Raw genomic sequence first — 12,825 nt, 5'->3', positions numbered from 1 at the left:
TGTTTGAAATGAACAAATTTTGTGTAAGTATCACAAGTTGTTTTTAAGGACTATTTAGAAGTCTAATAAATAGCATTGAAATTACCTGATACTCCCTTCCTTCATACTGACTTAAAATTCTAAATCCTGGTGTCAAAGCTCCATTTCTAAATAATTTGACAGTCATTGGGAAAAAATTTCTGCTAGTGCTGTTCCTAAAAGGTCCACATTTATCAATGACTATCACATCATCTCCAGCTCGTGCTGCCACAGCACAATTACAAGAAGCCCTCCTAGCACAAGCACGGTAAAATGTTCTGATCTGTAGATAAATAAAAGTAATACAAGTTTCAGGTTATAGAGAAGCTTTTAAAGAAAAATAATGTAATTAAATTACCATAAACATTATAGGTCTACAGTTATTTATTTAAGCTTGGTACCTCATACTGCAAAGTTGTATGTCTATAAAATACAAATTCTCCTTCCATAAAATTATGCATTAATCTGAAATAGTTTAAGAAAGGATGATAAAAAAATGTAAGGCATAATATTTATATGACATAGATTGACATCGTTATTCTGTGGAATGAGTTTAAAGGATAAACATTCAATCTTTAAAGTTATCACTATGCAGATTTCAGTATGCATCTGACAAAAAATGAATAATGTATAAAACATTAACTCTTAAAAAAGAATGGAACAATTAAGTAATACTCAAACAAACAAAAAACAATAGCTATTTTATAAAGTAGGATACTATTTGATTGTAGATGAATTAATTTTTTGTCATAATAATTGCTTATAATTAATTATTTTTGTTACTCACTTTCCATCAAAGGTTATAACATGAGGGTCATTCACAGAGGAACATAGTGCGTTGGTATCTTTGTCAAGAATGCTGACCTGAGCATAGAATAAGACAAACTATTTAAATACATAATGACAGAAAGAATTAAGCTAACCTTGATTACAGGGATAATCGTTGCTATCTCCAAATAATAAATGTAATATTTATCTTAATAATGAATGTAAATCTTTACTCAAAAAATGTTATCCACAGTTTGCTTAAATTTGATTTTTTTGTATTTCATTAATGTTAAAATAGAAATGGTATTAAGTTTTCAATCTAAAAAAAACTGTTAAGGAACTTAAATGTATAAATATAGTTTATTACCAGTACATAAAAAAATGGTAGAGTAAAGCTACTGTTATCATTAGCAATATTCAAGATAATTACACAATTAATTTCTACCAAATAGATTTTTTTAATGACAAGATTTCATTTACTGGTAATATAATTTGGACTCTTTTTCTACAAACTAAAAACAAAGTGAAAAGTATGCATGACAAAGTTCAAGTAAAACTATCTACTTACATGAGCAGCTAATTGCTGATAACTTTTAGTAGTACCATTAATCATAGAGGCTTTTGTCAAATTTAAAGTTAGAACATGATCTCCATCATAAATGTGATCTATTGTTGCTTTTACATTTATAGTATAGATAGATTGCCAGTCTTCATTGGTTAACTGAATTCTACAAAGGCTTATATCATTGTTGTTTCTTCTGATATTAATGGCAGCTTGTGGAATAGTAGAACCTAGCAATGAATATATAATATATTAATGATCAGATAAAAACCAAAAAGAAAACATTGAGTAAAGTCAATTTTAAAATAAATAAAAATAAAAAAGCATGTTTTAGTTATTATTTAACTCTACCACCAGACCACCTTACCCATTCTTCAGGAATCCCCAAAATGGTGCTATGCTCCTGTACCAAATATTGGGTACTTACATAGAACCAACCTATCATAATTAAACCACAAGTTTAGCCACTGTAAATATCTGCTCACATGTGAACTTTTTGTAGTTCAATGCTCTGAATATCTAAAGATTCACAATGTTAATTAACAAGCAGGTTTAAGGTATATGCACTTCACAAGCCTAAATTTAATTGATATTTTGTGCAATTTACTTAAAAGTCAGAATTTTGTCAAGAATGAAGTTGTAAAGTTTCATTCACAGAGATTGTTAGAGCTGAACTGATATGAAAAATACTGAACTTTATTAGATCTAGAGCAAGATTGATAATAAGTAATGGGGGGACAATTCCCTCAAAAACAAGGGACATTTTGGTTTGGAGACTAAGTTCTGGTAGTGGTTTAAAATAAAAATAAAACAAAAGTTACATTCTGAAAGTTTCACCTCACATAGCTTTTCACCAATTTCTATGAGTAAAATAATTTCTATAAAGTAATAAAAATATTTAAGGGTCCTACTGCTGATGCTGCTTACCATTAGGACAAAAGCTGTCAGCTTTGTCTGTAGTAGAAATTTCAATATTAATTTGGCATGATTCAGAACCAGGTCCCAAGTGTCGACATAAAACATATGGAGGGGCAGTAGCCTTCACCTTCACAGTATCACCTATTGCACCTTCATCTAGAGTTAGATCTTTCCAGTTTGAAATCTTGAATGATGATAAGAACATTTATTAATAATTTTGAAACACTTCAAGCAGCAATGACTCATTAATGTTTGTTTGTTCACAGTTTAAGCTAGTTTAGTATACTACCTCAATTTCCACTCTATATATGTCTGAGAAGATCAAAGGCCCTCTGATAGTTTCAGTTACTCCTGATTTATAAACACTTACTGCACATTGGACCTAGAGAATGATTTTGTAAATATTTAATCAGTATTACTTAGTATAAAAAATATTAATTCTTTTTATTCATACAATTTAGTTAGGACTTGCCTCATATATTATTTCTATTCAGACTTTTTAAAACATGTATGATGATAATATAGTAAATACTAAATTCATTATAATAGATGTCTTATTTGTAAGTAATGAAAATAAAAACTAAATAGTCTAACTAATGTAATTATGTTAGTTAAGTATGCATAACACACAACTTTATCTTGCAAATATTTTTTAAATTACAACTCTCTGATACTTACAGTATCATTGTACTGGAGTTTATTGCTAATATTTTTAGCCAGTGTAACTGAATCTTCATAGCTCCATAAACCATTGATGGCCCAGATCACATTATATTTTAAGAGAGGATCAGGCAGAGATTGAAAATTGCAGTTGAAGGTGTCATTGTTTGGTCCCACAAAAGAGGCAGTAACTAAAGGGGAAGTAACTAGATCCTTCTGTATTGATGATGATTCTGATTGTAAAAATGAAGATAATTTCCATTTATTTTTTCTTAAAAATTTAAACATAAATCAACTTTTTTTTGCACAATTATTAACTAATGTAAAAAAATTGACACTTTAATATAATTTCAGTTTAAGAGAAATGATAATCAAGGGTTCTTATACTACTTTGAAAATGCATATACCTACTCACCTCTCCACACACATACTTTCTAGTTTAAAAGAATATCTCTGATAGAAAACAACATACACTGGAAAAATATCGTTTTCCAAATTATAGGTGTGTAATAAGTTAAAATGGGAATACTCTTTTCAATTTAGTGATTTATTTATATTAATCTTAGGAACTAGCAAGGGTGTTGTAAACATTCAGGAAAGAAGAAAAACATGAAAAAATACTTTAAAAAAACAAACAACTTATATTACGTGTAAATGTATCAATTAATTTGGATCAGTTGTGTAATTATATGCATGACCTAGACAAAATAAATCTGTGCGATTAGAAATATTTTTACCAATTGTTTTTGTTTAGTTTTTAGCTTTCTCAATGCACTATGATTGTATCACGTCTGGACCAGTTGTGAAAAGGGGAGGGAAGAAGGGGTATCTTGGTGAATGTTTACATGATCATTTTTTTTTTAAATGTATAAAAAAACTTTTTTTAAAGTCCACTCAGGGCTCAAGAGTACTTAAGGGGACTAAATAAACTTATCTGTCAAGTACACTTTCTATTCCTTGTTCAAGATAGCAAACAAAATAATTAATTACTAAGTTAATTAACTGATTGGTTAATGTTTTTATTGATTCTTTTGTTGTCAGGTTAAAGAAATAATTGTGCAAAATTTCAGCTTAATCCAAGATTGGATGTAGGAGAAATAACATGTACAAACTTTGTACCATACCGAGAGACAGACAGGGTGAGTTGATATAAGCTTTGTAAAAACATTTTTAAAAAATATTTTGCATTATTGTATGAGATTTTCTATAATAGCTTGTTATTTTGGCACATAGACACAGTTCAGGCCATATCGTTAAACAGGAAATGTTTACAATGATAACTTGTTAGAGCATACCATTTAAGCATTGATGGACTTCATGAACCCAGCCTGGAGCCAGCTTGCTTAATGTTACATTCTGTGTCACTGTAATGCAAATACCTCTCAAGTTGAAAAAGTTGACACCTGAACATTTGACATCAGTCAAACACAGAGCATGACACGCTGATAATGTCCAAGTGTTATTAATTACTTTTAAAATGTTACCAGATGATATATCGCTTTCACTACTCCAATTAATTTCTTGTCCCTGACAAAAATCTGTAGAATATATGTACAAGAGACATCCTAAAGTTAAAGAAAATTTTATCATTTTTATTATTAGATTATTATTTATGAAAAGTAATTATGAGATTATCATACATTTAAAATACTATTAACATTTTAGAAACTTCAAGCAACAGATAAATGTTTGATAAAATTTAAAAAAATAGTTAAATAGTAAAAAAATGTTGATTTTTCTAATAGGGTAATAGGTAAAGCAGATGTGATATTTATTTCTAATTTTATTGTTAAAAAACTAATTACTATAATTATTTTTACAAAATTAAAGAAAAATGTAAAATGAACATTTAAAAAGCACATTACCATTAGAGCAATATAAATCTTCATGGACAAATTCATTCATTGACAACAAATAATCTGGATATAATTTACTGCTGTATTTGAATAAGCGACATTCCTTGTTAGCAAAATTGTAATCATAGGATCGACATGGAAGATCTGAGTTTGCCAAGCAAGAATTTCTGCATGATATTTCGTCCTTTCCGACATCAATAAGAGTATAGAGAAATGCTAAAGTAGAATTTGATGATCTGGTCCACTTAGAAGTAGAACCTAGGCAAGAATCTATGGAATATAATTTACACATATTTTTTTAATGCAATAAAAAAAAAACATTTTGAGTAATATTTTCTCTTATATTAATTGTTCATGTGGTTTCATTAAAAACAGTCGAAAAAAAAAGATTATTACATTTTATAAGGACAAAAATTATTTAACAGTAAACATTGGATACAAAATCTATTCTTTTTAGTAAATGCACTACAGGCATTAGCATAGACTATTCAAATATTAATAAATGCTGAATGAATGCGATGGGAATACAACATTAGAGAATGGACAGGCCTGTCATTGAAAGAGATTCTATGAAAGGCCAAAGAGAAATGGAGAAAGACAATCAACAGATCTTGTTTGGTGCCCAAATGGTCTAACAGGCTAAGGGACAGGTGAAGGTTTATTAAAAAGGAATGAAGCTAGATTTAGCATAAAAATTAGCTAAACAATGTTTCAATAATGGCTAAAATTCTGCTTTGCAAGCACAGTAGTCCCACATGATTAAATAATAATCTCCCTTCAAAATGTAAGTATAGTAATTATGACTGAATATTGCTAGATTGATAAATAAACAAGCAACAATTTAATAGCTAAAGAGCTTCCTTGAAGATATGAGTTAGTTTAAACCAGTACTAACCTGTACTTTTTGACCATTGGAGCACATTACTAGTGGCATTGCAAAACAAGGTGAAATTGTCTGGATTGAGATCTAAATGGTTAAAACATTGACCAGAAATATAACAAGTCAATGCCTGGGGGAAAAAAAATTTGATGCAAAAATATCAAACATTTGTTGATTATCAAAACATAAATCATAGATAAAAAAAAAAAATTGCTTTTGCTAAAAACTATTGAAAATAAATAAAATAAATACTATATTTTATCAATCTAATGGGCTTTTTTTTAAATGCATTCTGTACCTTATACAAAATTTCCAAATGAATTTTTTTAAAATTCTAAGCCAAGACTAAATATTCTGCAAAACGCTACACACATTTGGCTACACTATCTCTTGGAACCATAAAGATAAGTATTATTTTTGAAGGAAAAAAATCTGGAAGTACTGTTACCATAATGCAAATAGTAAGATTGTTGATGTTGTGGATTTAGATTTTAAAAAATGTTTATTGCATGTATCATATATACTTGTATTGTTTACATAATGGCCTACCTTTAATGAGCACTTTCCATATGAGTAACACTGCATACACACTGGGTTATAAGTTATAAAAATTAGCGAGTTGCTTATCTGTCCTCTGGAGTTGTTGATACTAATGAGATAGTCACCTGGAGATGGCAAAGTGCATGAAATCTGACTGGAGCTGATGTAAACAATGCTAGGTGCACTCAGTACATCTCCAGAAATATTGTACCCATTTTCATTGACCTGTTTAATTAGAAAAAAGTTTTATATTAGATAAATGAACATTTTATTTTATCTTAAACAAAAAGTCTATAAAACATTGACAATAAAAAAATCAATTATGTACTTGAAAAACAATATCTTTTTCCTAACAAAAATTGATTTATAGCATGTGCCTACACGCTAGAAGTAAGAACAGAGAAACCTACATTTGAGACTGACTTAACATAGATGTAGGAACTACTCATCTTTTCTCACTGAAAAAAAAGTACTTTTTGTAATTTTGTTTGGAAATATGGCAGCTAGTTTAGACATAAATAATACACATATAAAATAAAGCCATATTACAAAACATTTTTTAATTGTATATCCCATAAAAAAGTCATTCCAAGTATGACATTAGTTTTGCAAGAATTTAGAACTACAAAATCTAATCTATTTTAAAGTTTAATCCTGATATTAATTTTTCAATCTGTGTATATTAATAAGCTGCATCAATTTAATTTTAATTATCTAAATGCATCTTAAGATCAGAGAATGACAGCAAAAATAATCCAGATTGGATTTTGTGTTTGTTCTGTTACATATACATGTTTTAAACTGAATTAAAGGTATTAACAGATTGTTTAATATTACCTCAATTTTCTGGTAAAGACACTTCACTTCAGTAGAAAAAAAGCCTCCAAAGACATTGACAGTTTGCATGTGTTGACACTCTTCTAAAAGAGAATTGCACAATTCTCTATCAAGTCTGAACAATGTAGGAGCAATGGAGCTACTGATAGAACAATCAGTCCCTGTGAATCCAGGGGAACAATCACAGGAACCTTACAAAAAAAAAACAAAAAAACTTTTGAGTACCATATATTTACAATAGTAATGTAACTAGGATTTTTTTAAAGTAAGGTTATATTAAAACAATAAGTCTGAAAAAAGTTCAATAAAAGTTAAATCCTTACTCTGTAACATTTTTTTTTTACCTTAGAAAAAGATAGACATAGTAACTTTACAAGTAACAGTAACATCAGATTTTAAGACAATGAACTTAAAATGGAGATGGCAAACAGAACAATATTCATATACTTTTTTGTAGGACTCAACATTTTATCTCAAATTAATTTAACTTGTTTAACAGAAACAAATTCAAGAATGTGTAATCTTATTTTTTTTAAAACTGTTTTGGTCTTTATTATAAAGAACTTGTAGTTTCAACATCATATCACTTTATTCTTTTTATACAAAATTAAACCAAAGTAATTCTTTTAATGAAAAATTATTTTTTTACCTTCAATACAAAGTCCTTGATGGGAACAGCTATTTGCACACATAACATTAAGAACTGATTCTGGTACTGCTGTTTGACCATAAGAAGCCTCACATCTCTCTACAAAAACCTGCACGAGAGTCTGGCTATAGCCTCTTAAACCTGAATTCTGTGTAAAAAAATGCATTTAAAAGTATTAACTTTGTTCAGCAGTTAAAAGTATAAACTTTGTTACTTTGTTTAGATAAACAAACTGTATTTAGGCACTGGTTGAAATCATTTTATAAACACATTTTATTAGCTCAATTTATAAGAATACTTTTATATGATTGCTAAGGAAGCACTGAATGCTGAAGCAAAAGAAGAATTTAGATCTTGTGAGTAAATGCTATAGAAGATTACTGACTATACAATAGTTTATACAATACTGGATGTAGAAAAAATGATTCTGTCATGCTATAGGTCCATTATTTGGAAGGCAAAAAAGAGGAAGTGTCTACATTGAGGAATTAGCAGGGACACATTGTTAGGCATGATTTACATGCCAAGATTATCCTTCAATATACTATAAACAGATTCTGTAAATATAGCCTTTAGAAATAAAAAAGGAGTTTGACAATGTGACAATAAATACAAGCCAGTCTCTTAATTATAAAGCATGGACAGGTTCTATTAGGAGTGGAGAATGTAATAATACAACATACATACCATAATGTCCAGCACACAGTTATTAAAGTCTGCATCCTCTAATAAATTGAGTGGACATTGATCTCTAGCAATACTAGAATTAACTTCTTTTTCACACTCAGATCTTGCTGTTGTAGTGTTCCAAGCTGCTGTAGCCTTTAAATGAACAGTAAGAATGACTAATTAATTTCAATAAACGCCTATCTTTAAAATCATCATTGATTTCTTTTCATGAGGTGAGAAACAAGTATGTGACAACTTAATCACAAAACAAAAACTGTATATCATATCATTATGTAACAACTTAATCACAAAACAAAAACTGTATATCATATCATTTCGTAACAGCTTAATCAATTAATTTCAATAAACGCCTATCTTTAAAATCATCATTGATTTCTTTTCATGAGGTGAGAAACAAGTATGTGACAACTTAATCACAAAACAAAAACTGTATATCATATCATTATGTAACAACTTAATCACAAAACAAAAACTGTATATCATATCATTTCGTAACAGCTTAATCACAAAATAAAAACTGTATATCATATCATTTTGTGACAACTTAATCACAAAACAAAAACTGTATATCATATAATTTTGTTCACAATTTCTTTTTTAGTTTTGTTGTTGATGAATCCCTCATGTATTGTAATCCTTTTCAAACCAGCCATGGCTTAAATAAGTTTAAGTGTAAGCAACGACACCATCCAGAATGCAAGTTTTTTGGATTTTTTTTTAATGATTGTAATGATTACCATAATCTTTATATGATGTTGTGGGTAAAAATAAAACAACAGTACACTAGGTTAGATCTTGAGGAAAGTGTGGAAGAAAAATCTGAAATAAAAAGCACCTTCTAATGACTTCTTAATTAAAAATCCCAATCTCTGTATTGAAAAAAATGTATACATGCAATTTCTTACATTTTATTTAATATTTTGAGAAAACAGCATCTGAACCTTTATTCCATCTATTTTCTTTAAAACCAGAAATGATTTTACAAGGTCAATGTGGTGGTCTTCTAAAAACATTTTTATTACTCTTATCCATTTTAAAAAGCTATTGATTTTTGTATTTCTTTCAATATAATAAGGACTAGTCTTCTTCATTCTGAAGTTCAACAAAATCTCTATCCAAAGTTTATCAGGATTTGCCAAAAAACTGATAAAATGAAACTTTTAAGTAATATTATTTTTTTATTGGGATAACTCATCTACAAGTTTGACATTTATTTTCAAATAAATGAAACATAAATAAAATTATTCTTACATTGTTTGATGTAGCTGACTTTGATAATGTAAATTCTGGCAATGTGTCACCTATCACACAATTACCAGGCATCTCAGATAACTCATGGAGAATTTCTGTGATGTCTGCATCTAAGCGAGAAAAGGTTGACAAACTTATTAAGTCATGAATAATACTTCACTTCTAAATTCATACTGTCAATATAATTATAACCTATTTATTTCATTTCAACTTAGCAGCTAAAGGTAATAAAAAAGTAAGTAATGTTCTCCTTTCAGATCATGCAGACTATAAGGCAGATAATGTAAAGGTCATTTATTTCTGTGGCCCACAGTTAAAGAGGGTGACATGGTCAGCACAACCACCAAACTTTTCCCCAACTAAAGTCAGGTACCCATTAGAGCTGGGTGGACTCAGAGGCCCCCTAAAATTCCTAAAATTAAAAATCTCAGTCTTCACCAGGATTTGAACCCGGGACTCCTGGTTCAGAAGCCAAGTGCTTTACCACTCCGCCACCGTGCCTCCCTAAGTGCAATAGTTGCATAACAATTATCATATATGCCAATTTAGAATTAGAATTTTTAGAATTACACTGTAATTACAAACTTACATGTATTGTTTAATTTAGTTCCATTTACTTCGATATCAGTGACTGACACTAATCAAACCCACTATGGTTAGAATTTTTTTTTTACTTTAGGATTTTCAGGTGAAAAAACAACTTTCACTGTTCCAATAGAGACATCTTTTCAAACTAATGTTAAAAGAATACAACTTTTGTCCCTCTGGCTGCATGAATAACATTGTTGAAGAGAGCATGCAAAGAAGATGTATAGAGATGACATACAATCTTAAAACAAAATTAAAAAAAAAACAAAAAAACATGGATCTCAATATGAGAGCCTACATCGCTCCTTTAGGTCCCCAGATTTTAAGGGGGGCTAAAATGAAAATTTTGCCACCCAGAAAAGTTTGAGAAACAATGTCTTACTGTGTTTTATTTCAAGTCATTGTATAAATGACTTGTATTTGGAACATTTACTTTGTATTAAACTCAAGAAAAATATTCAGTGCTGTGTTGCGTCATTTCGTACCAGTTTGGATCAATGTGTATCCACGTATGTCAAATGATGGTGGAGACAATGCACTTCTCTCCAAAATACAATCACGATAAACATGATCAAACTTTACTAAAACTTGAAAAAATTACACCGTCAATCGCTTTTGTATTTTAAGTCTTTTTTTATTCAGATTATTCTCTAACTTACAATAATACACAAGACAAACAAGTTAAAAGTCCAAGTCCAGACCATAGAACACTGTTGAGCAGTCAAGTTTATTGATGAATTGTATAGGCCTATATATCATAATCATTTACACTACCCGCCACAGCTCATCAGTTATAAATTCATTGTCGCAAATATGAGCATAAGCAAGTAGTCAGAACGAGATCAGCTTTTTATGTTCATCACAAAGAACCAGTTTTCAGATTTCTGAATGCACACAAATCTGTACATAGTGTGGTTCTTAGTTATACTTGTGGGATATAGCAACGGTGTGAATTTAAAAGGAAAAAAAAGGAATGGTCTACAAAAATAGATTGAAATCAAAGGGCACATTTAATTTTACAGTGTTCAGCTTAGTCTTAATGAATTTTGTTCTAGAAATTAAAAGTTGGGGGGGGGGGGGGGGGGGGGGACTTATTGCAGCCACAATCCTTGCATCGGCCCTGCTGGTATGACCCTAGCATAGAGAAAAGGGCTGAGGTAGTCTTAGATAAGTGAATAAAGCCATGTCTGGAAAACCAAAGGCAGAAGCAGGGCAGGCCTTAGATAATTGGAGACCCTCTAGGCAAAGTAAATTTGATGGCCCCCAAATGAAATAGAAAAATAAAAAATAAACAGCAAAAAGATAAAATTAAGCAATTTATTTAAAACATAAGTGTACTCCAACAATAAACTGGGCAAAAGTTAAATCTATTTCTTCTCTAAAAAAATTGCTTTGAGTCCTGTGTGAGGCCCGCACCAATCTAATGCCCTAGGTGGCTGCCTAGTTTGCCTATACCTAGGCCAGCCCTAGCAGAAGAACTTCAATGCATGAACCATGACAAAGTTTGCTTCTGAAGAAAAAGGCATATATATACTATTATCATATACTATACTGATTCACTTATCAGCATTCTTGCTATAGATCTATAGATGTTATTTATTTGTAGAACCAAACAGAATCCAGATATAAATGCAAGAGAAAAGCAAGGGACAAAATACCTTTATAATATTCTGACATCATGTCACATGTTAAATATGCACCAAAAGTCTTTGTGATCCCTGTTATCTTTGGTGGACACTGTGATAAGCTGTCATAAGTGAATGTATCTGAAGATAATCCTTCTGGACAGCGACCATGGTAATAACTTTTTGTTTTATCACCAGTAATTCTGAAAGTTAAATATGAACTTAAATGAAGGGCTTATAAAGATGTTATTTATTTTAAAAAATTTAACATTAGATAGATCTATATTTTAGCAAAATATCTTGATATATCAATTATCATGCTTCCAAATTTAATGGACCTGATTTATGCTAGATTTACCTGCACAGTCTACATTATTCAAATTATTGCCCTTTTCATGTGTAATAGACAAGACCCTAGTCTGTCTAATCATGCTAGCTAAGCCTACTAGCTAGACTAGTATCTAGATCTAGATCTATACTTATATGCCATCTAATAGGAGTCACTGACATTGTCATGGGAGTCTAAATTTATTCATTTATTGCATTTGGCGTGTTGCTCTTAAATTTCGCTTAAGATTTCCTTTCCTATAGATCTAGATCCTACTTATAAGTTATATATCTAAATTCTATGTGAATGGATCCACTTTACTCCTCTTTTTAGAGCTAGAAGTAGAGTAGTTCTAGAGAGTCTATTATAGACTCTAGATCCATATATTTTATAGATATTAGATCTAATGATCTATCGATTATCGAGTCTTACATCTCTTCTTCAGACTCATCTGCATCACCGTGACAGTGGTTAGTCACAGTGCATGTTATCATTTCATTTCTATAATCTATGAAAAATAATCTCTCTATGGCCTATTAGGCTATATATTAATCTAGTAGTCACGGGCCGGCTTAGCCTTAGGTAAGCTAATAATAATTGGAGCCTTGCCCTAGGCGAAATAAATTTGGTGGCCCCGAATGAAATAGAAAACAAT

The 12,825-nt window shown here is 30.1% G+C and overlaps 1 protein-coding gene across 2 annotated transcripts in view; it reads right to left on the bottom strand.

Annotated features, from left to right (window-relative positions):
* The window catches only part of LOC106060763 (uncharacterized), a 169,730-nt gene that overhangs the window by 114,427 nt on the left and 42,478 nt on the right, over positions 1-12,825 (bottom strand). For both annotated transcript variants that reach the window (XM_056031638.1, XM_056031643.1), the window contains exons 14-29: positions 11,876-12,045; positions 9,630-9,739; positions 8,376-8,510; positions 7,689-7,836; positions 7,040-7,230; positions 6,212-6,427; positions 5,678-5,792; positions 4,792-5,052; positions 4,222-4,464; positions 2,945-3,159; positions 2,556-2,648; positions 2,276-2,450; positions 1,355-1,578; positions 806-882; positions 420-483; positions 86-301 (exon numbers count right to left, since the gene is read on the bottom strand). In XM_056031638.1, coding sequence (XP_055887613.1) covers positions 86-301; positions 420-483; positions 806-882; positions 1,355-1,578; positions 2,276-2,450; positions 2,556-2,648; positions 2,945-3,159; positions 4,222-4,464; positions 4,792-5,052; positions 5,678-5,792; positions 6,212-6,427; positions 7,040-7,230; positions 7,689-7,836; positions 8,376-8,510; positions 9,630-9,739; positions 11,876-12,045 — 2,653 coding nt within the window. The remainder of the gene's footprint in view (positions 1-85; positions 302-419; positions 484-805; positions 883-1,354; positions 1,579-2,275; positions 2,451-2,555; positions 2,649-2,944; positions 3,160-4,221; positions 4,465-4,791; positions 5,053-5,677; positions 5,793-6,211; positions 6,428-7,039; positions 7,231-7,688; positions 7,837-8,375; positions 8,511-9,629; positions 9,740-11,875; positions 12,046-12,825) is intronic.

This window comes from Biomphalaria glabrata, chromosome 1, assembly GCF_947242115.1.
Source record: "Biomphalaria glabrata chromosome 1, xgBioGlab47.1, whole genome shotgun sequence".
NCBI classification, from domain to species: domain Eukaryota; kingdom Metazoa; phylum Mollusca; class Gastropoda; family Planorbidae; genus Biomphalaria; species Biomphalaria glabrata.
Note: the sequence above shows the minus strand (reverse complement) of the source record. Positions and strands in the feature narration are given on the sequence as shown.